At 39.9% G+C, this 26,414-nt stretch overlaps 1 protein-coding gene across 1 annotated transcript; it reads right to left on the bottom strand.

The window, feature by feature from the left end:
• Positions 1–3,301: 3,301 nt before the first annotated feature.
• Positions 3,302–25,823, bottom strand: meis2b (Meis homeobox 2b). Its single transcript, XM_031741675.2, has 13 exons — positions 25,591–25,823; positions 25,148–25,362; positions 24,547–24,688; positions 24,345–24,395; positions 24,059–24,109; positions 23,816–23,962; positions 21,523–21,637; positions 15,798–15,937; positions 13,296–13,372; positions 12,506–12,564; positions 12,301–12,390; positions 11,551–11,647; positions 3,302–4,151 (listed from the first exon to the last, which is right to left on the bottom strand). Exons 1-12 carry the CDS (start codon positions 25,600–25,602, stop codon positions 11,589–11,591), a joined length of 1,158 nt encoding a protein of 385 aa, XP_031597535.1. The 5' UTR covers positions 25,603–25,823; the 3' UTR covers positions 3,302–4,151; positions 11,551–11,588.
• Between the last annotated feature and the right edge of the window lie 591 nt (positions 25,824–26,414).

Below are 26,414 nucleotides of genomic sequence, written 5' to 3'. Positions count from 1 at the left end.
TTCTGAAATAGCTGCTGGATGATGAACTGTTTTACAATATTCCGTTTGTTTGATTTTTGCATGTGACTCAGTTGTGGGCAGTAAATAATTGTGGTATTTCAGTCAGAAAATATGTATTATGTCATGAATGACACCATTTCTTTTAAAAGGGAAATTAAAGGTAAAGAGTGTTTAGCAATCTCCTGCTGACAATATGTGCGCTCATGAACTTTCCCCGGAGTTACCGTTTGATGTTCTGCTCAGTCATTTGGTAGAGCACATTTTGAGTCCCTATATTTTTCTGAAAGATGCACTGAAATTAACTTAACCTGTTTCAGTGATTTCTACCACTTGGTTTTGATCTGTTATTGTCAAAAAATCCACTGGATGTCAATCTGCCTTTAAGTGGTAGACCTCATCAATTAGCTTCCTTACAGGAAGTTGAGCAACAACAAAGGAACGCTAGAAATGTGTGGACTCTGTTTGGTCTTGTTTTTGTGTTTTAGAAAGAAATAAATGTATAATATAAATACCAATAAATGATCAGAAGAGTTTTTATTTCTACTACATGAAATTAATACTAGAATGATTTCATAAGTATGCTTAAAAGCTTTATATTTTTGCCATCTAAAAAAAATGTTCAACCAAATAATTAAATTGTCATTTAGGTGCACAGGTTGCAATGCTGAGATGATCAACTTATAATGCTGATGAAATTTCTAAAATCTTATGAAAATTTACTGTTCATCACATTTAATCCTATATTTTTCCTACATTGAGGAAAAATATATGTTAAATGTCTAGAGGAATTACCCATTGTGGGTAATTCTAGTGCCTGGCATATATTAGTGCACTGACATGTTACAAATTTATTAACACTGCATGGCATATCATTTTTGGTTTTTATTTTATCTTAACAAATAGATAGGATAGGATAAGGCCATGTAGTCTGATGTCTGTGGGATCATGCCTCTTTTGACTGTTAAACTGTAGAGCAAAGAGAAAGATATCCATACTTTGCTGATGGCTCATTTGTGCCTAAAGTCGACATATAGCAGGTACTGATCTGTCTGACATGCTGGTACACATGTACAAGACACCAGCAAGATCACGATATATCTATACATCTTTCCACTTATCAATGTTTGGATACGTCTTTGACCTATGCATCAAATACAGCTAAGTTGTCTGTAAGGGAGACTATGTCCTATTGAGCAAGAAACCAATATCTCTTAAAAGGATTTGATTGCAGTCGCCCACAATTTGAAGCAGGTCAACATGACAGCATCTAGAGCTGACCAACCATCATCCTCCTCTAGACACATTGCCAGACCCTCACAACCACTATCAAATGTGTGTTAGCACAAGTGCAGACATCTGCCATGTCAATGTGACAAGCTGGAATGGTGCTAATTATGTCATAAGTGTTTGTAGAGGTGTTAATCCCAGAAATACAATATGTTTCTTGACTTGAATGTACACCAACAGTGCTTTGAGAAATACCTCCCACAAATATAAGGATTCTAAAGCCCCAACACTTAGTGTTTCAGGTGGTTCTCTTGAGCAAGGATTATAGCTTTTACTGTGAAGTTTTAAGAGAGTCCAGGAATTTTATTTGATTTTCTCTTATTTGGTTATGTATTCGGAGTTTTAGCATTAACAGAATTTCACCAATTTAGTTGAGGCCTCTATTTCAAAATTGTAGGGTTGTTTAAATAAAAAATAAAATAAAGACTCTTGTTACTGTTGCCTCAACTGAGTAAGAAAAATACAAAGACATTTTTTTTCATTGTTTTGTTTCGCCCTGACAGCTGTTCTTGTAATTTGGCGCAATATAAATAAAATTGATAGCTATTTTATAGAAATGAAAACATAATTGCGCTCAAAGCACCTAAAAGCCACATTTATATAGTGCTTCAATATGCACGGTAAGCAATTTATCTAACTCATAGCCACTGCGATTTCCGTAGGTTTGCCGTTATTTCAACCTATAATATTAAAGGTCTGTTCTTCGACGGCTTCTGCGCTTTGCTTTTATGAGGAAAAAGCAAAGCTCGTGCATCATGTGATACAGCTTTCTGCTCGAGCTCTGACCCATATTTCAAATAGATTTGCCTTCGTTTCCGACAGCCTTCAAAACGCATTAATGTTCAGCATAGTCGGTGGAGATGCACGAATTAGGGCCGTTACAGCGGAGCTCCTCGGCCTGGAAACGAACACGCAAAATCGCTTCCTGCGACATTCTTTAAACTTTTTTTCTTTCATTGTAGTCGGCTACAATTTGCCACTGTGAGGCCTTTAAATGTAGTTTTCCACCTTTCGTTTCTGGTAGTATTAAAATATTAACTAAACACGCGGAAAATAGAAAATAGAATGAAATACAATAAGATGATGAAATAAGCGATACGTGTCAATTGTTAAACAACAGTAAATACTAAAAATAAACCATTTTTCATTTTCCATTTTCTTGCTTTGGTGTTCTGTATATAAATGTGAACAGTGGAATATGATTAGATCGAAACAGAGGCCTGGCACTTCACATGTAACTCTGTTACCGGCGGGGCGACTGATAATTAAAGCCACAGTTAAAAGACAATATGTTTCCTTCTTTATTTGGTGGTTAGCATAGTCGCATCACGACAAGAAGGTCCTGGGTTTGAATCCAGTCTGCGGCCTTTCTGTGTGGGGTTTGTTGTCCCCGTTTTGCGTGGGTCTCTCCGGGTTCTCCCTCCCACGGTTCAAACACATGTATGGGGGTATTTTAAATTGAAATTGGCCGTAGGTCTTTTACTAGTGCTACAACAACAAATAGCTTATAATAATAATAACAATAATGATAATAATAATAATAGCGGCCTAATAATAATAATGGATCGATTGAATATTTTTCAGCATTTATTAAGCATTTATTAAGAGTTTGCTTCTCTTCAGTACAAAGCGCAGATAATCGGTGCAGGCTGCCAGTGATAAACGAGCTGTTCGCTGCATTAATGCATTTATTTATTATCCCATATGTGCTTAATTTAATGATGTTGTCCTGCTAATAATGAGTGTTATCACACACACATACACCCAGAGCAGCAGCCACAGTAGTTATATTGAAGTGAAAGCTGGAGCTTCCGCCTTGTTTCAGATTTTCTTGAATTTTGCAGCCGCCCATCCATCATCTCTGCCGCCATCAATCGAATAATACGAGACAACTGCAATTTTGTCTCATATCGAACCACAGCTACGTGACCTGCTCCACCAACCGCTGCTGCGGCCTCAGCTGCTTTCTCCGTAGGCCCTCTGTTCAAGTAAAACACAAAGCTCTGCTCCGTGCTCGTTTTTGCTTTCCTCCGTAAAGTCTTTATTTTGTTTTAGTGCAGATTTGTTGTCCGTGATTTGGTGCTACAAAATGATTTTTAAACATTGTCAGGAATTCAACTCACAACCATCAACTCATATTCCCTCATCCAGATCCTTCCATCCAGGAGTCTAAAAACTGTGAGATGTCAAACAGAAGAAAGAAATGCAGAAACAAACAATCACACAGTTTTCTTACAAAATCTTGCTTTTAGCTTGGCTACAAAACGTGTCAGTGAGAAGAGCTGCAGTCTAACATCTAACAGATCACAAGCGCCAATATGGACTGAAAGAGCCAAACAAAGAGCACAAATCTCTACAGCACAATCGAGTTCCCATCGTTTTAGAAACATATGGGTTTTTTCTCATCAAGGTGTGTGTGTGTGTGTGTGTGTGTGTGTGTGTGTGTGTGTGTGTGTGTGTGTGTGTGTGTGTGGTTTTCGTTGTACAGTTTGTTTTGTTTTTTGTTTTTTTAAAGAGGTGGTCAAAAGGTAGGGGTGTGTGTGTTAGGGAGGGGAGGGTGGGCAGGAAAAACAAAGAGGTCTGTCTTTGTAGAAAAATAAATAAATAATTTAAAATGAAACTGAGGAGATGTTTGGTTCTTCCTCTCTATAGTCATTGCTCTTCTAATTTCCTGTGCAGACGCAAAGCTCCTCAGCTCACATCGAAAATCTGTGGGCTGAGTTGATGACACGTTTCCGTGGTGATCCTCCACAGGCGCACGCAGGACGTGGGAGTGGTACTGTCAGGTAGATGTACGGTCAGAAGTGTGACTTGTCGACTGATCTTTGCAGCCAGAAGGAGATCCCTGAGCCAACCATGAAGGCCTGGACACAAAGAAAGGAGATGAGTCCACAGCTGCTCTGACCCACTGACTCACAACATGTCCTGTCTCTGAAAAAGCACTTTAATCTAGATCTTGCCCTAAAATATGGCATAGAAACTGAACATTTAACAGCATTTCCTGAAAGCCCTCTCTTGTCTGATCATATCCTAATAACATTTACATTTACAATGATAGATTACACAGCAGTAGCGAGTAGACTTCATCACAGTAGATGTCTTCCTGAATGTGCTATAACTAAGTTTAAGGATATAATTCAATCTCTGTTATCAACTTCAATGCCCTGTACCAACACAGAGCAGAGCAGCTACCTGAACACTACTCCAAAAGAGGACGATTCTCTTGTTGATAATTTTACCTCATCACTACGTATGACTCTGGATACTGTAGCTTCTGTGAAACAGAGCCTCAAATCAAAAATTACTTCACTCCCTGGTATAATTTTCAAACACACATCATAAAGCAGATAACTCGTAAGCTCTAGAGGAAATGGCATATCACAAATTTAGAAGACCATCATTTAGCCTAGAGAAATAGTTTGTTGCTTTATAAGAAAGCCCTCTGTAAAGCTAGAACATCTTACTACTCATCACTGATTGAAGAAAATAAGAACAGCCCTAGGTTTCTCTTTGGCACTGTAGCCAGGCTGACAAAAAGTAAGAGTACTGTTGAGCCAACTATTCCTTTAACGTTAACTAGTAATGACTTCATGAACTTCTTCACAAATAAAATTTTAACCATTAGAGGAAAAGTTACTCATAATCATCTCACAGATGTAACATTGGTACTGAAAGTAGCTGTACATAATTAGAAATATCCTGTCTCAGAGTGACACTGAAAAACTAGTTCATGCATTTATTACTTCTAGGCTGGACTACTGTAATTCATTATTATCAGGATGTCCTAAAAACTCCCTGAAAAGCCTTCAGTTAATCCAAAATGCTGCAGCAAGAGTACTGACAGGGACTAGAAAGAGAGCATATTTCTCCAATATTGGCTTCCCTTCATTGGCTCCCTGTTAAATCCAGAATTGAATTCAAAATCCTCCTCCTCACATACAATAATCAGGTCCCATCTTATTCTATTGACGTTACTGTACCATATCACCCCATTAGAGCACTCAGACTGCAGGCTTATTTGTGGTTCCTAGAGTATTTAAAAGTAGAATGGGAGGCAGAGCTTTCAGTTTTCAGGCCCCTCTTCTATAGAACCAGCTTCCAGTTTGGATTCTGGTTTTTGAATATTCTTGGATTTTGTGTTTTTCATGGTTTAGTCATTTGTATTTCTTTCTTCTTTAGTTATTCCCTTCTTATATTTTGTGGTTTCTAGGTCTTAGGTTTTGGTACTCCTCTGTGGTCCATGTATCATGTCAAGTTAATTATGTTCTCTTCCCCAGTTCCAGTGTCTCAGCATGTTTCCTGTTTATTATGATAGTCCCTCTTCTTGTGTTTAGCGTGTTCAGTTTTGCTTCCTCCCTGTCCCGTTGCTTCTGATAAGCCACAGCTGTGTTTCCCTCCTGTTTCCCATCCCCTCATTATCAGTGTGTATTTAGTCCTCTGTTCTCCCCTGTCTGTTGTTGGTCCATCTGCTTGTCTTCCCTCATGTTTCCCTAAGACCCAGGTTTCATTTTTTAGGTTCTTGTATTGTTTTTCTATGCATCTCGTGCTTTTGTGTTTAGCTTCTCCCAGTTTAGGTTTTGTCAGTTCTATCCCATTCTTCCATCACTTTTGTTTGTTTCCGTAGGCCTCAGCAGATGTGACACAGATACCACAACTTTTAAGATTAGGCTTAAAACACTCCTTTTTGCTAAAGAATATAGTTAGGGATGGATCAGGTGACCCTGAATCCTCCCTTAGTTATGCTACAATTCACTGCTAGGCCCACATCCTCATTTTTGACAGCGTGTTTTTTTAGTAGATAAAGGTCAATGGCTTAAACATGAATTGAGCTGCCGTTTGGGGAAGGCCTTGGAGGGGACTGGTGGTGGCTCCTGGACCTGGCAAATCCCCAATGAAGGCATCTCGTAGAAGCAGTAATAACTGTGCATTATGAAGGTCAAAGACCTTTGCAGTAACATCACTGGTAGGCATAGCACAGATAAGCAGCCCATGGCCTCAATAAGGTTGTTGAGGATTCCATAGAGTGGAGCGGATGAGCTCAAAAAATCTGGAAGGAATGGCGGGAGAAGAGATCAAAGCAAATTTTGGACAACAAAAGACCTTGATAAATGAATGAGGGGAACTCTCGATCGGGTAGCGTCATGGCTAGACTCTGTACTGAAGCTCTGACAGTGACGCAGGCCGGGATTTTGAGACTTGTGGTAATGGCTTGACGGCTCGTGAGCTTGTCTTAGAGTAGAAGATGGAGAGGGGATGCCTGGTTGGTTAATATAATTTGGATAAGGTAGCAATAACTACTGTGCCAATTTCTGAAACAAAGGTGACAGTAAGCAGTTTTGGAAGGGTTGGTTGAATTGAAAGACTGAGAAAGAACCAGTCTGAATCCTTAAAGGAAGGATATTCGGGAGACCTTACAGAAGCGTGGGAACGGCATGGCTTCTGGGTCCGGTGCTGGCGTCTGTTGGCTTTTCAGCTAACTCACCACTTGCTGGTGGGTGACCTTGCTGAATTTCACGGAGGTGGCGAGCGGCCGCAGTTACTTCATAACTGGATCTAGTGGAGAGAAAATGACTGGATGGATCGACGTAGCAGACCGGATTGTTGGCTGGCAAAAAAACTGCTATAAAGTTTCCTGGGACGAGGGTGTCAGCGGCTTTCAGTTACTCTGAAGCACCGCCATGACGTTCAGAGTGTTTTGGGTTTCTTGGACTGCCTGGAGGGAAACCGATGAAGCAGAGCTGTGTAGTTCTTCATCTGATGTGGTGACGGACAAGAGGGCGATTGTAAGCAAATGGAAGGGTGAATAAAATTATGTTACTCTTGTGAGATAAGCTGTGTTAAAGACCTTCTCGAAAGACCGAGAACAAACCGTGTTCTCACGAAAACGGGAACAGCTTGTAGAACTTGGGGGTCATATATAAGATAAGAACTGGAAGGGCCGTGTTTGGAGGCGTGGTCCCGCTCCGGAAATTCAGATCATTTTTCTCCAATAGCTGTAGGCTGCAGGTGGATTTCCATGATGCATTGAGTATTTCCTCCTCAGTCACATTTCTCACTCAGTATGTGTTTATACACCTCTCTGTCTTGAATCATTACTTATTTCTGGCTCTCTTCCACAGCGTGCCTTTTGTTCTGTCCTGTCTTTTAGCATTCAAGAGAATTTTATTTTGAAAGGCCAAACCACTGATAGGCATCCTGTTCACACAGTAGTAGTCACAATAGTAGTAGTGAGCTACACGATAGTGAATTATATATATCAAAGAAAACTGTCATATTTTACAAGTGCAAAAAAAAAAAAAAAAAAAAAAAAAAAAAAAAAAAACCTGCTACTGATGCTTTTCAGCTTTTATTATGAAAGTGATTTACAGCCTCTGTGCGGTCGAAGGGTTTGGTGGTAAAGGCAGTGCCTTATGTTTTCTGGCGCGTGCTTTGTAACACACCAGCTTCCATTTCCACAACACTTAATGACCTGACAAACTTAGTTTATCTTGCTCTCAATTGTCCTGAGGGATAGTGGCTACTTTTCTTTTCCAAGTCTTGTCAGGTTTTACAAGTCTACTTGTGTTTTGTTTTAGTTTTTTGCTTTTTAGTAAGATTGAAGTAAGGCCTTCAATTGAGGATGGGCTTTGTCAGCTAGAGGAGTGAATTCATAAAATAATGTGAAAAAAATGTTGTTCTTTTGCATATTTGTCATACATGTTTCAGATCATCAAACAAAGTTTAATGTTACACATAGATACTCAAGTAAATGAAAAATACAGTTTTAAGGAATTATTTCATTTATTAATGAAATAATTGTCACAAAGATTAACCAGCAATTTCTGGAAAGCTGAAGTTTCACTAGCTGCACCAGGGTTGAGTACTGACAGACCTGCTGGATCAATAAATCATTCAAATAGAACCTGTCTGACAAAGTGAAGCAGGCTAGAAGATCTCAAAAATCTTTTATGATCTAAAGAAGCAGATGACACACAAAACCACTGACATCTATCAGTCTAAAAAGAGTTACAAAACAATTTCTACAGCTCTGGGACTCTAGCAAACCATGGTGAGAGCTATTATCCATAAATAGAAAATCTTGGAACAGTGGTGAACCTTTCCAGGGGTGGTCAGCTTACCAAAATTACTCCAAGACGGACTGACAAGTCTCCAAGAACTCACAAAAGCACCTATAACAACATCCAAAGACCTGTAGGCCCCACTTTCCTCAGTTAAGGCCAGAGTTCATGATTGAACAATAAGAAAGTGACTGGGCTAAAATGGCATCTGTTGGGAGAGTTCCAAGGTAAAAACCACTGTTGGCCAAACAAAAGACAAAGGCTTGTCTCACATTTTCCAAAAGACATTTTAACGATCCCCCAAACTTTTGGGACAATATTCAGTGACGTTATGAGAAAAGCTGAACTTTTTTGAAGATTTGCATCCGATTACATCTGACATAAAACTAGCATACACCTCTCATAAAAAGAACATAATAGCAACAGTCAAATATGGTAGTGTAATGGTCTGGGATTAGTTTGCTGCTTCAGGACTTGGATGACTTGACCAATGATATTCTGGTAGAGAGCAGAATTCATCAAAGATCAGTTTGTGCCCTGAAGCTCAAGCACACTTGGGTTATGCAACAGAACAATGATCTGAAACATTCAGGTGTGGCTACTATGCAAAAAAATTAAAAATCTGGAAGAAATCAAATTGTGTTTCACAGACATATGAGATAAAATATGAACTATATAGGTCCTAGAAGACCCAGAGGAAATACTGTGAGAAAGAAGGCCCACCTGTCTTTGGTATTTTTCTCTCAGACAAGATGATAATCTAAGGTACGGAAGAGGACTAGGGCCACTGGGGGAAAAAAAACAAAAAAACAAAAAACAAAAACAAAAAACAAAAGTGGGCACATCTTTTTTTCCTTTCTTTTCCAGAATTCTGAGAAAAAAGTCAGAATTCTGAGATTAAAGTCGGAATTCTGACTTTTTTCTCAGAATTCTGGAAAAGAAGGGGAAAAAAAAAAAAAAGGATGTGCCCACTTTTTTTTCTTCCAGTGGCCCTAATCCTCTTTCGTACTAAGGAGTAAATGTGCAGGGAAATGTCAGACGTTACTGCGGACTAATATGTTTCATGTAACACTGTTGAACTGCTAACTGTGAGAATGAATCCATATTTCTAAAGGAACTCTATTTTGTTGTTGTCGTTTGAATTCAAAATGATTTCAATCTGAATATATGCACTGCTTGGATTCCCCTGGTGGCTATGATGAAGTTTGTGATTAAATGGACTTGGATAGCACTCTACACAACTGACTAGACATGCAGCCGAACACTTTATTGAGCATTTGTTTCAGCTCTGCTGTTACAAGCACAAATCATCGTCACCACTTCATAAACAGCTGTGGCTCAGGAGGTTGAGGGGAACATGTGGAACAGCAATCCACATGTCAAAGTGTCATTTAGCAAGATACTGAAGTTATACCTGATACAGTCATGAGAATGTGTGTGCGCGCGTTTGTTGGTACAGTTGGAGTCTATCCCATTTAAGCCTACCACAATACTTGTGTTTATTTTTGATTATATTTTGTAATATAATTATTTAGCTGATTGAATTCTTGCATTATTTCATTTTGTTGCCTCACGGTCCTTGAGGCAACTGTTGTCGTGATTTGCGCTATATACATAAAACTGAATTGATTTTTTTCTATTTTCTACTATAATTAGCCCCTTATTTTTTCATTTTTGCATTGTTGAGCTGTTTTGCTTAATATTTTAATAAACTGAAGCTATTTTGTTTTGGGGTTTAATATTTTGTCTGCTGTGACACAATACATCTAACTGACTAAACTGTTACCTGAGTAGCAAACTCTCACTTTAAAGTAAACAGATTCTGTAAATTCAAATATTACCTCAAAGAATGTTTCTGTTTTAATCCAACCAAAAATTGCTATTAGTTTAAAACTGACATGTGCAGTACATAACATAGCATATGGTGGACCAATCAAAAAAAAAAAGAGTGCACAACAGAGGAGTATAAAATTGTGTAGATTCAGTCATCTGTTCTGTAATGGCTAAATGTTATGGTTCAGGCTTTATTGTGCGTGGAAAAACCCTCATATTACTCCAAACATAGCTCTCTTTCTTGATGCAGTCTGGAAGAGATTTACTGCCACTATCAGCATATGCACTCACCAGAGATCAGGGTAAGCTAGGCAGTCAGTGATCATTCACGGAGAAATAGTTAAATTAAATACCTTACAGAAATATACAGATAGCACTGATTCAGAGCGCTCAATGTTTCTATGTAGATGTATGTTTTAAAAGAAGCCTTGTGAACTTCATTAACAGAGCCCTGGAATTATCAGACAGGAAAGAGGGCTGCACTGGCAAAAAAAATCACCCTGCTAAAAAAAAAAAAAAAAAATGAGCAAATGCAGCTCCTATTTACATATAAAAAGCTCTATTAATCAAGGTAAGTGTCATTACAGCATGGCTCATTGAGCAGAGGAGAGTGGGTGTTAAATAAAATTCTCTGTGGTTGGGTGCCTCCGGCAGGCGATATGTCTTGATTTGAGAACTGTCAGCAGAGGTGAGAAGCTGATAGAGGGTGGAGGGGGAGACAGAGGGGGGAGCATTTCCCGATTCTTAATCAGATTGCAGCGGGAGAAGAGAAGAGAATGAGGACAAAACTGGTGGGTTGGGGGTGGAGAGGGAAAGAGAAAGTGGTTGAAGTTAGATTTAAAATGGAGTGAATTTGTTTCCCCCACAATGACCGTTTACTGAGAAAAAAAAAACAAAAAACTGTTTTTATTCTGAAAGATGGTCTGACTGACCCCATGAATGTTTTAAATCTGGACTGAAATAATCTACAAATATAGTTTATATCTAAATAATAGTTTTAATAAAAGAAAGCAGTCTGACACGGCACCAATCCTAAAGCCTCGTGCAATGCATGAACTTGACCCAAAAGGATGTCATTTGTGAAACTATCAAGAAGATACTGACATTTTTTCTTATTTCAATTTCATATCTATTTGTAAAAGGATAACTGAAAATCCCTAATTCCATAAATTCATGCTGACATACAGTATCTACCTCTGGCAATACCATGACAATTAAAAGACCTTCCTGTGTCTATGTTAGACTGTAAACAAATTGAAAGAGCAGAGTGGAAGACCAAGTAATAAGAGATAAGGAGAAGTGAGTTCAAGAGTTCAAAATTGCTTTTCTGGGATGAAATAAAATGAAAAGTTACAAAGACTTTACTTCTTACTTCACCCTGTTGTTCAGGCTTGCCTCAGTGGAGTGAATTTACATGTAGTGCCACTGCCCATCCATCCCCATATTCATACCCATGCTACCCATCGGTCCTGCAAGTAAAGCAAATACACTGTTACAAACCACCAACACAAGACAGAACAGTCCTGCACAGTATCACAGAAACCAATTGAATTTTTCAAAATATTCATAAAGGACTTTTAGGTCATTCCAAGTTCAGCATCAACCTTTTTTGAGTAAAAATATACAACATAATTACTTTTATATTTACTTGTTTAATGGTAGGTTTCACTCATAAAGTGGGGTACTCTGTATCAAATGTTGCATTTATTGAATATGCCTCTTTTTTGACTTTTGGTTCTTTTTTGCATTTTCAATGAAGACTATAGACATAGATAATATAGACATGTTCCTCTATGTTCGTTGCCACTTACTAACATATAAAACCTGGTTTGTGTAACTTTATATCTTTATCCTGTCTTCCTTTTTGTATTACGTTCAGTATTACTTATATGTCTCTCTGGAAATGTATAAAAATACACTTGACCCACATACTCTTATTTTCTGTCCACTGGCGCTGCATTTAGCCATTTTAATCATGCCCTCATTTTCATTAAGGTAAGGACAAATAACAAGGTTTACTTTACTTGACCATAGAAACTCACAAGGACAAGATGAAACCTGTTATGCTGATTTTGTCCGTCATGATTTTTTTTTAAAAATAAATGTTTGAGCGATTACTCACCACCAGGTCGAAGATTCATGTGCTGCTGCCCATCAAGAACAAAGCCTCCCATTGGCTGGCCATCTGGACTGTAAGCTGTACCCTGACTTACTGTGAGAGAAGATGAGAAATAAGACTATTGGTTAACTTGAGGTTAAATTTCGACCCCAATACATACTGAAGGGAGGGAACTGTTAGCAGTATAGTGAACACTGAATTTCTTCACCTGCTCTGTTTGACTGGTCAATCATAGGCTGGACTATTCTCCTCCTTGCATTGATAAACCTGGAAAACAAAGATCAGTAACTATGAAAATGCTTAAATATTTTTGTTAAGTTCAATATTCTTGAGCCTAGAAAACAGATACGTGATCCAAAAAACAAAAACAAAAACAAAACCCTGAAGTGAAAGAGTACTTCTTTCTACTTTATTTTAGAAAATAAATTACCGTTAGTTTTTTTCCCTAGTGGTTTTAGTACACAAAGATTTCTGATAACTTTACTCAGAAATTAAGTGCATTCTCTGTAAAAAACACAAAATGCCATCCCTCTTGTAATTATCAAAAATGAAGAAGTGTTTTGTCACCTAAAGTAGTCAGTATTTATGAACACTTTCATTGTAATTTGGAACCTTTCCGTGTATCCCTAGGGACCTGATTAATACTGTTTTTTCCTTATTAAAATAATTTGGGTCGCTGTGAGAAAGTAACGCAGCCTAAACATGTATCGATTTGGGTTCAGACCTGTAGCATGACAGCGCTAACCACTGCACCATCCCGTGTCACCCGTTCATTCAGTAATGATAATACTTATTTTAAGTATTAAAATGACCTGTATTTAACTCATAAGCATTACTTGTGTGTTAAATATAGGTAATTTGAGCATTTTCAGGAGCAAAAGTCAGGTGTTATGTATATCCTGCACTGCATAAAGCAAAGACTAATCAAGTCACTAGATATGTAAATCAAATGTCAATCAAATGAAGATGCTTACTTATCTGGTTTTACACCAACTTACCAGTTGTTCACTTGAAGAATGGTGAGACCTGTGTCCTGTGCTAGCTGCTTTTTCTGTTCCTCTGATGGGTATGGGTGCTATTAGCAAAAAGGAAGATAGACTAATAGATAAGTGACGCACAAATCAACTCTGCAAACACACAATCTGGACCTGTTTTGGCACCCCAAACATTTTACACTAAAGCATGTGGCTTTGTGCCACAGTATTTAGCATTAACCGGGTGGTATATAAAATTATTGGATGGTATACAATGGTAGCCATCCAATGGGACCCAATGGGACCCAGTAAGGCTAGGCCACTCCCCAACCCTCCCTGCCTTGATTCAACCTCTTTTCCTCTGGCCCCAGTCCCTTTGCAGACTGTGTTTGAATGTGTGTGAGACTCTGGGAGAAGGGTGGCAGATGGCAGCCCACGACCCTGTTTTGAGTAGACAGGTCACTGTCTACTCAAAGCAGGGTTGTGGGCCAGTCTCCATTCTGCTGTTGTCAGGCCATCTCCCACAGTCATCATTGAAGGATGAGCTTTAAATTACTTTTCAGGGAAAGTCAGTGCAAACACACACATGCTGATTTCCTATTTTTTGTTTGTACGTTTGTCACACTTAAATACTTTTAGGTCATCAAACACAAACATACACAAAATATTAACAGGAAATCATGAAACATGAAATTTCCCCTTGTGGGATTAATAAAGGTATATCTATCTATCAAATCAGAAAGGGGGCAAACACTTTTTCACACTACTGTATATTATTACATTTACATTCTCAGACATACACAAAGACACACTCATATACTTACAAGCTTAAACACAACCATATACATACAAATACACACATGCAAGCATTTGTACAGTAGGCCTCCAAATATCACGAGAGATGCACAGAGAGGAAGAAAGACACCAATTTAAATAACCAGAGGGGAAAATGCACAGTAAGCTTTGTGAAATCAAGTGTGTGATGGTGGATAGTCACACACTTGTAAAAACACACACAGTCTATGTACTGAGGATGCTTTTTGCCCCCTCCTAGCTCTCAGCTGACAGAAGAGTAGCATTTAAAATACTCTGAAAGAAGTAACATAATGTACTTTAGATAATATTGTTTTGGATTCATTGTTAGATAACTTAACTCATTTTCTCAGCTTTTTTTCAGTACAAATGGCCACACTGCCAGTGACGTTTGTCTTTGAAGTTCACTCCAAGAAAGATGCTGTAAATGATTAGTAAACAGCAAACAGAATGTTTTTTTATACAGCACCTTTCTACTCAGTACTGAAAGTCATTCACACATTTACACTCCGATGGAGCAACTTGGGTTTAGAAACTTTGGCATGCAAACTGGAGCAGACGGGGATCGAACCACCAGCCTTCCTGCTCTACCTCCATGTAACCCCATTAATGGGTGTTACATGCAAACAAGTGCTTAAATGCAAGGTGAGAGAACAACTGATTTCAGCTGACACTTATGAACACTTATGAAAGTTTGCTCTTCAAACTCTGACACCAATCTTTGAATGTAGAGAGATAAAGGTTTGCATGGAAACCAATAGATATCGTTCTGCTAATAAGCAGGTAACGGATAATCTAATGAATTAAATCCTTGCACTGCTGCTTTTTATACAGCACTCTCACAAAACCTTTAAGAGCTTTAAGAAGAGATGACAAAAGCAGGAGGGGACAGCTACTGATGGATAGAAACATCCCCACTGCCCCCACAGACATCTAACCACAGGCCTCACACTGTAATGTCTGACAAAACATAATCCCGCTCCTTTCACACCCTCAACAACTGATGAATGCTTGAGCGCTTGGGTGTTGCAAAAGGCCTTTGAGGGGCCAAAGTCCCCTTGCACACTTTTCATAGACACATCCTGCCATGGCAAATACTTGTGCTTAACAAATTAGGCCTGAAAGGAGATGGGAACACAGAGGGGATAATTCAACTATCCTTCTTTTTATCTACAGAATCTAAAGGTGGGCTTTGCAAAGGAAGGGATTACTCCAAGTCCAGGACCTGTGTGGGCCTTTTACAAACTAAACAAGTGAGGGGTTACAGCACATCTAAGAGTATAAGAGGTAGAAAAGGTGAAGAGGCTGTGATCATTGGATAAAAGGTGATGCTGTCCTTGTTGGATGTGCTCAACATCTCTACAGAGCTCAGCTTCTTTTGAATGGAAGGCTTCTGATGTTGATTTCTGAAGAAAATGCCTGGACTGCTATTTCAAAAAAGGGACCTTTAGTCACAAGTTCCTCTTTGCTCCGTTCTCTTGCAATGGAACAAAGATGAACATGGTTTCAAGATGCATTTGGAAAACACAGAAAAACAGAGAGGACTCATTTCAAACAACTTTTGCCTGATGATGCGGCCTTAGCTGGACGACATTACATTCTGTCCTCGTGCACATTGTGGGGTTTCTATTACAGAGAAGATGAGAAAATGTTGCAGTTGTATAAAAGCCACAGCTAGACATGGATTGTCTGAATGAGGCTCTGTTCCCTTACTGTAAGGTGCTGGAATAGCCACGCTCTCATTATGTTTGTCGCCACTTTGGGGAAGATGCCTCGTTTCTTCTGTCTCTTCTTGTCTTGGTCATCCTCATCTCCTGTGCCTGGTGATGCCAAGCTGTTGTCAAGGCCGTCACCTGCAATCAGAAACAAAAGGAGTCATATTATAAGGAAGCTTTAACGTGGCCCGATCTCTCTATACAGCCACGTTCTCCTTTATGGCACGGCAGTACAAATTTCTTTGTCTCACCTCTGCTTTACTTCCCGGCCACTGGATAATGAAGAGGAGTTTGTAGTGTAGGAGCTTAGTAAAACCAAGAGTTATTAATTCAATGTGAGCCACGGCTTTGACATGAGGTAATGACTGCAGGAGCTGTGCGGCTGACATGAGATAATGAATGTTCAAAATGCAGTCAGACTGTGTTCTACATACTCTTATGTGTATGTGACCTCTGTTTGAAGCAGGACTGAAGTAAAAGTGGGGACAAACAAAAACAGAAAGCCTAGTTTGTAAATGAAGTATGAACCCAGTGTGTTTAAAGTCACAGCGATGTGTCCATATGGGCGACTAAGGCAGAACGAGGGGGTGTGGGTGGATGGGTTGTTAGAGCGTGAATCTTTCACCTTGCATTTCAGTATGACCATCCAACACACACCCTCCCCCTCCCCCACCCTCTTCCTTCAACAACAATACAAGTGTCAGGCTGTCTGCATCACAGCATCATCCCTGCTCTGGATCCTGCTATTAGCAGCACCTCTGTTTGATTTCAGCAGGAAGCTGGCGCGGGTCAAAGCAGGAGGCTTCCTTTAAGCTGAGATTTCCGCTCCCACAAGCTAACTCACTCCAACTTGCAACACAAGGGGCACTCTGGTCTCTCTCCTTCTCTGACATTAATTGTGCATCATGCGAGATGATTTACTTTTAACAGTGGTGGTTATTTTTCTTGCCCTCGGGGCAGAGAAGCCTTGAAAGCCTGCCTGGAGGGTATGTGAATAATGCATCTGAGAGACTCCTCCCCTGAGGCGAGACAGGAACCCTACTTTTCTTAAGAAATGCCCTAGTATGTCTTTTTGTTTTTAGAGATGCATCAATCAAATGTACCTATATGAGCCATATTCATGCATAAATATTTCAGCTAATGAATATTGACACTAAAAAGCCCTGTTCCAGGGTCAGGCTCCAGGGGCTGTGGGAGTTTTACGGATGGTGTCCACCAGCTGTAAGTCACAGACTGGATAGCGTTCCTGCTGCTTCCATCCCCTGCTGCTGTCTTCCTGTTTGTTTGTCCAGCTGCTGTCACTGCTAACTTCAACATGACGACAATTAACCAGCATAAAATTGTATTCTTACTTCAACTTTTGAAGAATGTAACACGAACACATTAGATTCAGACTGACCTAATCATTCTAATTACGTACATACACACCTACACTGACATATAGTGGCTGGAGAAACTGAACCCAAAGAATATTCAAATCTCCACTAAAATAATAGCTGTGTACGAAAGACAGAAAGAAAAGGTCCTGCTCAGCTTAATTGTATCAAAGGGAAGCACACTGTTCCCTCTCCACCCCTCATCCTCATCACTGGTCTGGTCCTCTCCTCTCCTCTCCTTTCTTCTGCTCCAGAGAGGGAAAAGCCGCAGGGCATATCCTCTGCTACACTAATCGCTTCTGACTGTTCTCCGGCAACTCAGCCAATCTAACCAGTGTGTGACAGTGCAGTCTCAAAGTCATATGCCCGTGCAAGTCTCCCATGCCCCTCTGCTCCCACCCTTTTTCATCTCTACTCCCCCTCCCTAGTTAAGTCTGCCTTCCAGTGTCTGCACGCGTGACACACGAGGGGGTACAAGGAGGGGGGAAGATGGCAATACCGCAGGGATGACTGGAGTATTGCCCCAGGGTGAAGAAAAACACACACAAAAATAGCATCCTGAGATATCAACACAAGTCTTCCTTTTTTCTTTTTTTTTTTCCTACCCCCTCAGCTTACTCGATGGATAGATCTGGTTCTACTGACGACTCTGAAAACCAAACAGTCAGTCAGCCTTTTGGCTGCTCATCTGGTCTGGTACATAAATGGCGTGACCCACAGTAAATGTGATATCTATTATATGTTTAAAGGAAAATAATAATTAAAAAAAAAAAAAAAAAAGCAGTGAAATGTTTTTAGAAAAAAACCAAACCAAAAAATAAAATCTAGATATTTAAATGGTTTTATATTAATCTCCCTGCTGGACATGTTGGTAAGTGAGAAACAGCTAGCAGAACTGATTGTCGCACCCCCAGCAGCATCACTGATGCAAAGCCAGCATGGGCTACCTAATGAGCTCAGCAGGGCCCTGATTCATCATTACTGACACCCCAAGACTCCTCCCATTATTACACATGAGACAGAGCATAGAATAGAGCAGCCGGGAAGACTTCCAACATAAAAAGTGAACACATGATAGTTAGAAACTCTAGTAGGGTGGAGCATCTGTTTGACGGCAGCTTTCATGGTAGCAGCACCATGTGGCAGTGAGAGCTATTTATTCTTTCTTTCCATATCTATCTATCTATCTATAGAGAGAGAGAGAAAGATCTCTATATCTATCTCTATCTCTGTATCTATATATATATGAATCCACTTTGAGTGATTCATGATATCATAGGTGAAAAATCATGTTTTCATGATTGAGGTACAGAGACGCTTTAAGATAAGCAGGATTTACAGAGGATGAGTGTGTTTGCAGTAACTATAGTATAACTATAAATTCTGCTCTCATCATCCGCTGTTTTGTTTTAACAGGTTAGCAAAAATAAAAATCGCTTCTCTACAGGATTGAAAACTGCAAAATCCAGTGACAGACATACACTTTATTTCAGCCATTATAGTCTCAAAATCCGTTTTGCACAAATGCACACACTGTTTGTGTCTATGTGAACATGTGGCTCCTGACCAGTTAGAGCATAATTTCACATGTGACCACAAGCTAATTACAACAAAAATTTTGAATAACATTTTTGTAAGTGGTCTGTGCAAACTGAAGTAAAACATGCACACTTACAGACAATAAAATACAAAATTGTGATCTTTTTGAAAAGAAATAACTTCTAGGAAAGACAGATGCTGAAGGGAGGTGTCACTAACATATCAGCACCTCAAAAAGTACAACACATCCTGTTCCTCACATTCCACTTCTCAGCAAGAGTGAGGAGATTTTCTAGCTTCTCCTACTGCCTTTTGTTTTATTTGAATGGACACCTTCTCCCCCTCCACACTCCTAGGAGAGCACAGTCCTTTTAGCTGTGGTCAACCCAAGCGGTTGAGCTATCAAACACAGCCTTCTCTCCATATCACACAGCTTACAAGGCAATGACCACAGAGTGGGAGGTTACAGAGGAGCAGGCAGTCATGTGCGAGGCTACCAGTACCACCAAACCACGTCAGTATTCCCCAGTCACAGTGGATTTCTTTTTTCTGTGGGTTTCATCAGACCACAGAAGCTTGGCTAATGATGACGGTACCATAATCACTTCCTGTTAGGAATGTTTTTAAATAATTTTAAATAATTTTTAGAGTCTCTTTCACCATGTGTGCTTCTGAACAAATGTCACTGTTGTTGAAACTATGTTTGATCTCATTTCTTCTGTAGTCAAACTCTGACTGATTTATATACTGATGTATATATATATGAACCAATAATCAATAATCAACAGCGGCGACCGATTGATTGACATCTTGGACAAAAATGTCAGCAAAGCCATTGTTAAAAACTCCTGTGCAGAACAAGCTTATGATGACATAATATGAAATTTGCTGTCTAACAACATTCAGAAACTGTTACAGAAAATTAAATTATATATAAATTTTGATCATGACATTTCTCCCCCGTGCTCGTTTACAGAAAAATTATGTAAATAGTGGCAGCATGGCAGCATTCTCAAAAGTTACAAAAATGAATAAATAAGATTAAGTGGTGCTGATATTTCCCCAGTTGCTTCTTTCCACACTGTTCTGTATGTTTACTTTGCTTCAAAGCCCTTGATGAAGCATGTGGAATACCTGTGATCTTAGTTAAATGCTAAGAAATATCGATCCATCCATTCACACTCTCATTTTTCCCCCTCTACTACAGCTACAACTTCTGCACTGATGCCAAGTGCTGCTACTGAGCTTAAATAGTGCATCTGGTGATTTGGTTAGGATCACCGACTTGCAAAAAGAAAACAGAACCACTAATTTTCGATGTATATTACAAACCACACCCTTCTGTGTTTCAAATGTAAAACTACTGCAAAGAAAAAGTTAACAATGAGGAGATTTGGAGGTGATATAGGCAAAGACAGAAACCGGGGGATTAAAAGTATACGCAACACTAAGTTCTGCAGTGAGAAAATAGAAGCTCTTGCAAGGTTTGTGTTGCCAAACACCAAATACTCAATTCACAACATTAATCATTCTTTACTGGACTGGACTGATTCCCATATAACCACAATATTATAACTCAATGAAGATCATCCGCCTGCTCTGAGTGAGTTTAGTATGATTTTGTTCCATCCTTTAAGCAGGATCTTTTCTTTTCTTCCTTATACAGAAAACAGTCTGTCCTTTCATCTCTATGAAGGGGCATTCTGCACCCCCATCCACTATCCATTCTCTACCAGGTCAAAGGGCGTGGACCTTGGGTTTCCCCTGCTGTTGTTTAAACAACAGCCAAAAGGAAAGAAACTATTCATAAGGCTATTTAGACTATGGCCTTCCTCAGCTCACCTCCGCACCCAATGTCTGGATCATTAAAGTGTCAATTAACATTTACCAAAACATACATGCCGTTCTCTTACTGCACCTAAGTTGAATTGTAGAAGTGTAGATCATAAACTGCTGTGTGTATAATCAAAGCAAGAGTCCTATTCACTTTCCAATGTTCTTATAATCAAATCTAAGTTTCCCAAGTCATAAATCAGTTACAGCCTCCAAACAGAAACCACAGGCAGGACACAGAGTGACACAAGATAGAGCGGGGCTGGACACAAGCACGGGGAGACAGAAGCAGGCAATAATACCAGTGAACTCAGGTTTCTTAATCAACTGCAACTGACGCAAGTGACAACCAGCATATCATAATGAAAAATAATGAAAAAGTGTAACAGAATACAGAGGTATCGATGTGCAAACAAGCAATATTATTTCTTGAAAATGTATCCTTTAAAAAGTGTAAAGGACGCATAAAATATATTCTGTGTATGTTTGTTAAACAGAGAAAGCAGACCAAACCAGAACAAAACCATTATTGCCATTCTCACAAATGCTTAATAGTTATATTCTAAACAGGAACAATTTATGGGTCTAAATAATGTTTGAAAACTTACTGTGACAGAAACCAGTTTTGGAAGAATTATTAAGTCATCATTTTGTTGATATAAACATGGTCAGACTTTGATTTCTTGATTAAACTGGACATTAAAAAGACCCACAAATTGCTAAGTGATATGCCCGCATACCTAAATATTGGTACCCATAAGGTCCACAGCCAGAGCGTGTGAGGATGCTTGTGGCCGTGTGACTTTTACTCAAATCCTTAATAGTTATATCCTTTTATATAGAATATGACTCCCGGTTTTCTGTGTTTCTTTCTTGAAATGCTCCCCCTAATTCACCAATCAGCTGGGCCCATGGATAAGAGTGAGGTCACAACAAAGTCAAACCTTTGATATGAAGGCCTGAAGGCGCTCTTACCAAGTTCGCTGGTGTTGTCTCCACTCTGGGAAACGTGTCCCCCACTGGATGGTCCTGGAGTACCCACTGAGGGAGTGGAATGAGAATCATCCATGTCTCTCCAGGACGCTGGGTTCTGAGAGGTCATGGAGAGGTACAAGGAAATGAAGCAGGGAAGAAAGAGGAGGGTAAAGAGAAAAGCAATTAAGGTCCAGTATGAGTTCCATTATGCAGTTAAGCAAAGGCACAAAGACAAGCAATGTGACAATACCAGTTTGTCCACGAGGAAGGTTTGACTATATGAGCAGAAAGAACAACAGCAACAGTTTAGTAACCCTGCAGCATGTGGATCCTGCCGTGTCCCGACTGTTTCTGTGACCAGAGTTGGAGAGAAACCTGCATTTATTGGGCTCACTGGCCTGCCACTCACACTTTAGCCTAAACCCTCTTCACTCTCTGCGTCAGCTGTTTGGCAAATGGTGATCAGATGAAGAGCTCAGCAGATGACAAGAAGAAGCACTGGGATAATAGCACAGTGTGAATAAGGCTCTCAATGCTGGAGCCTCTTTTCATACCCAGCCATCCAATAATTACAACTCCTTGGTACACACAGCTACTCAAAAGAGGTGACATGTGTTTTCATGTTCATCAAGCTAATGAAGAACATCTGGTAGCAGGAACGGAGCCTAGTATATAGTGTTGTGTTCATTCACACAGGAAAAAACAGTCTTGTACAGTCTCTCTGTGTCTCACACTGTCCTGTCCTGCTACATCCATCATTTATACTACTGACCAACTGCAGAGCACATGAGGCACTTATGAAAAAGTATACAGGCTTTGTCTTCTCCAACCCAGCACGCGCTGTAAATAAGTATTGGGATATTACAACACCATATTCACTTGTCAGTTGTGCAGTGGCAGCTAATAAACACATGTCCTTCAGTTTCTTGGAACGTAAAACTGAGTTGAGGTCCATATATCGTTCGGTAAAAACAAAGTGCTTCCTCACACTTGAATATTGGAAACGGTTGCATTAAATATAGGACGGTGCATTTTAGAGACGCAACTTTTGGACTGGGGTTCATTTTAGGATGACACAGCTGCATGCATTCATGTGCAAACTACTGAATGAGTAGAAATTTCCTGTTTTCATTCAGATCATCTCATTTCATTTCATTTGACTCTAAATGTTCAGTTTAGCAGCGTCATTGCTCATGCTGAAGGTTTGACATCACTGAAGCAGCGTCAACAGAACCATACACGACAACAAATATCTATTTCCCGGATGTCCTAATGCAATTATTTTATGAACAAATAAATCATTTACCAAACAATAACTAAATAGACAAAATAATGCATATAGCATATAGACTGCTGACAAATGAGAGTCCACATCAGTTTCAGTGCTCCTCTGCACTGATTCTCACTCAGAACTCTGGAGAGTATGTCTCTTCCCTCACTCAGTGCTTAAATATGAGCACAGTTTAACAGTTTTCCTTAAAAATCTTGAACATTTGAAAAGGTTAAGATTGAATTAAATTAGAATGAGATTCTGACACAAATGTAGCCAGTAAAGCCAAAGAGAAAAGACACACTAAAGCTGATGTTGGACGACATGCTGTACCACAATTTAACCATTATCCTCCTTGACTGTGATGAGCGTCATTTCTCAAGAGCATCTGTATATTTACTGAAATTATTCATTTGAAAGATTTATACTTTTATTTATCTATTTAAATAAATATTCATCAATTTCAGATTTATTTTTTTATCTGATCTGCAGCAACTATGAACGCCACAATGGAACATTAGTAAACCCAGGAATTCTACATTCTAATTCTACACTGTACCAGTGCAATTGCTTTGTGTCAAAACTTCAATCATCATCATTTTAAGATCCTCGTGCTATATGTAACTCTACATTAGTTCAAAATCGGAATTTCTCAGTGAATGAACAAAAATAGTAAGTCCTGTGTGAGGCACACAGCAGGGCTGCAGCCTGACACAGGCCCTGCGCTCTAACGTTTCTGTTCAAAGCCGCCTGCAGCCTAGCACAGTCACTGATCTGCAGCCTCTCCTCCTTTCTTTCAAGCATTTCCATAGAACCGCAATGTGTCAGGCTGCCTTAACAGCACCTGTTACAGGCTTCGTTTATTTCCAGTTTTTCATAATTTTTATGATCTATATATGTATTTAAAGAGATCATAACAATAAAGAACAATGAAAATATATATATATACATATATATCTATCTATAACAAAATATAGAATAATTAAATAACTACCAAAAAAAGGTTTCCACACAGTGACTCACATGATCTGCGAGATTAGTGGAGGATCCTGAAAGGTCGTCAAAGTCCGACTTGCAGACGTCTCTCTCCTCGATGACCAGATCGATGGGCATCTTTCCTTTCAGGCAGCTGATGTAGCGGTGGCAGAAGTTATCACAGAGCTCATGGACCTGCCGAGGCCAAGCTCTCATTTAGCGAACACCACGAGACTGAAATACTGGATTAAAAACCTGTTTTCACTGAGCCACGTGAGAATGAATCTTTACCTTTTCTAATTCCAGCAGATGAAACCGGAGGACTTGAATGGCTTGAATCATCTAAAAATCACAAACAGTTTTTTTGTTGATGCTGTCGTTGTGGTTGTTTTTTATAACCTCAAAATATTAGCACCCACCCAATAATAATAACAATAATAATAATAATAATAATAATAATAATAATAATAATAATAATAATTCATAACGTGATAGCCGACCATCAGCTATGACACGGGCGGACACGTCTGTAACGCCCTACTGCGCGTGGACAGCAGAGAATGAAAGGTGAGCTCACCAGGTTATCCAGCTCTGGGTTAGACGAGAACAAAGGTTTCTCTGCGCGGATCTGCAGAGCAAAAGGAAACCGAGTGCGTGAGTAAATGCTGTGGACCTGATTCCATTTCCACTTTTCAGGAGTTCCCTCCATCACGGTGACATGCAGAGTGCTGTGTGCTGAGCGCCGTGGTGACACTTGGTTTCTCGCTTGTGTGTTCTACCTGCTTTGCGAACACGGCGATGTCTTCGTTGAAGGAATCTGAGGAGCAGACGTCTCCTCCCGCCACACCGGGCTCTCGGGGCGTGCAGGTCGCCAGCTCGCACTTTTCGAACACCAGAGCCAGCAGAGGGAATAAAGGGTGGCTGCAACACACAGGAGCACAGGCCGCAGAGGCCTACACATGAAGCATCAAACCAGCGCTCGGCCCTGCCACGCATAGGCTATTTATGTCTCCCTCCTTAATGCCACTGAAATATCAAATATATTAATACACAGAGAGGATTTCATCCGTCCGCCGCCAACTACCTGTTAACAAGTCGTAGATACCCAAAAACGAGCTCAACACGAGCTGCAACACGTACATTGACTGAATATATTTAATTTCCGAAATTTAGATGAAACTGTTCAGAGGCTGATCGCACACAAACAATAATAACTTCCACTTATTTCTATAATATAAATCTGCACATTAATAAAACGTAATAATAATAATAATAATACTAATAAGCGGAAGACAGTGGATGGATTGATAATAATAATAATAATAATAATAATAATAATAATAATGATGATGATGATGATGTTTGTCGCTGTGTCCGCACCCGTAGATTTGGTCCTTGTCTCTCTTGAGTGCGTCGCTGACGGAGCTGCCCATGATGTTGTGCGGAGCGTGGGCTCCGTAGTGCTGCGTCGGGTGTGGGGGAGCCCCGTGACTCAGATGGTGGAGCTGCGGTAGGGGCCGGGGTGCGTGCGGGTCTCCGTACATGGAGCTGGGGACTCCGTCCATCGCGCCTCCGTAATGAGTCAGCTCATCATACTGGAGTGAAAGTTAGAGTTCGTCAGAGCACGAACATGAGAGGAAAATTTCAAAGTCGACATTGATGATTTCATGATGAAAAAACCATGTTTGATATTTTTTGATAAGTATAGCAACTTCATCACGTTTTACAAAGGTTCCTCAGGTTTCTTTCAAGGATGTAATGTGATTAGTGATTAAGTGGACTGTCATTGTGCAAACAATTGAAATAATGGTCGTTAGACGTACCCTTTGCGCCATGTCCGTGCGCAGTCACCACGCGTGTACACAGGAGCCTGGAGCGGATAACTAGTTAAGTTGTAAACTTTTGAATCCACCAGGGAACTGCAACCGTGTCCTTTTTTGTAGCATGGAGTCCGAAGTTAATGAGAGTAAGACGGCACACGTCCTCGCGCGCACTGACACGTTCCCGTGGTGCCGCGATCTGCGACTGTGATGCTGTGCCCAGCTTTGCTGTGCCTGTCGCGGGAATGCGCCGATCTCTGGTCTCACTGCGTCCCTGTGCCCACGCCTCTGCGCGCCAACACGCTCACTGTCCGCAGGTTCACTCCGCTTTAGAACACGGCGCTGACGGACCCGCCCCCAGCCTTCTGCCAAATCTGCAAGGTTTTAAACGTTTTTATAGGGTCACTGATTTCGAAATAAAACGCCACGAAATACATTCATACATTCATTCATTCATCGCCTTAGGAGCGGGAGAAAGGACTCTGGACAAAACTGCTCAACTCTAAGAGAGATCATCTTATTCTTCTTATTCATCTTCTACATCAGTTAAGTCTTCAAATTAAACAAGAAATGAAAAGAATATTACTTACTGCCACTGGACAGTATTTCATACCCCAAACCTCCAGCTACTGCATTTTTAACAATATCCCTAAGATGGAACTTCCTTTTACACGGAACTGTATTTTCTTTTTGGGTTTTTTTTTTTTTTGGTTTTGGTTTTTTTTTTTTATTACAAGTGTCAGAGTCAAATAAATTCAGTGCTGCTCACGATTTCAAACAAGGAAAGTACTTCTAAGTGTATAGCTGATTCTAAGTAAACTACGACG

The sequence above is a fragment of the Oreochromis aureus genome, linkage group 15 (assembly GCF_013358895.1).
Source record: "Oreochromis aureus strain Israel breed Guangdong linkage group 15, ZZ_aureus, whole genome shotgun sequence".
Lineage (NCBI taxonomy): Eukaryota > Metazoa > Chordata > Actinopteri > Cichliformes > Cichlidae > Oreochromis > Oreochromis aureus.
This window is presented reverse-complemented; position numbering and strand designations above follow the sequence as displayed.

Excerpts from the sequence above, each read along its gene's own strand:
- meis2b (XM_031741675.2), bottom strand. Across the intron at positions 24,689-25,147 it reads GACAAGGACCAAATCTACGG|CCACCCTTTATTCCCTCTGC; the intron begins GTGCGGACACAG and ends TGTGTGTTGCAG. Across the intron at positions 23,963-24,058 it reads ATCTGCTGGAATTAGAAAAG|GTCCATGAGCTCTGTGATAA; the intron begins GTAAAGATTCAT and ends TGGCCTCGGCAG.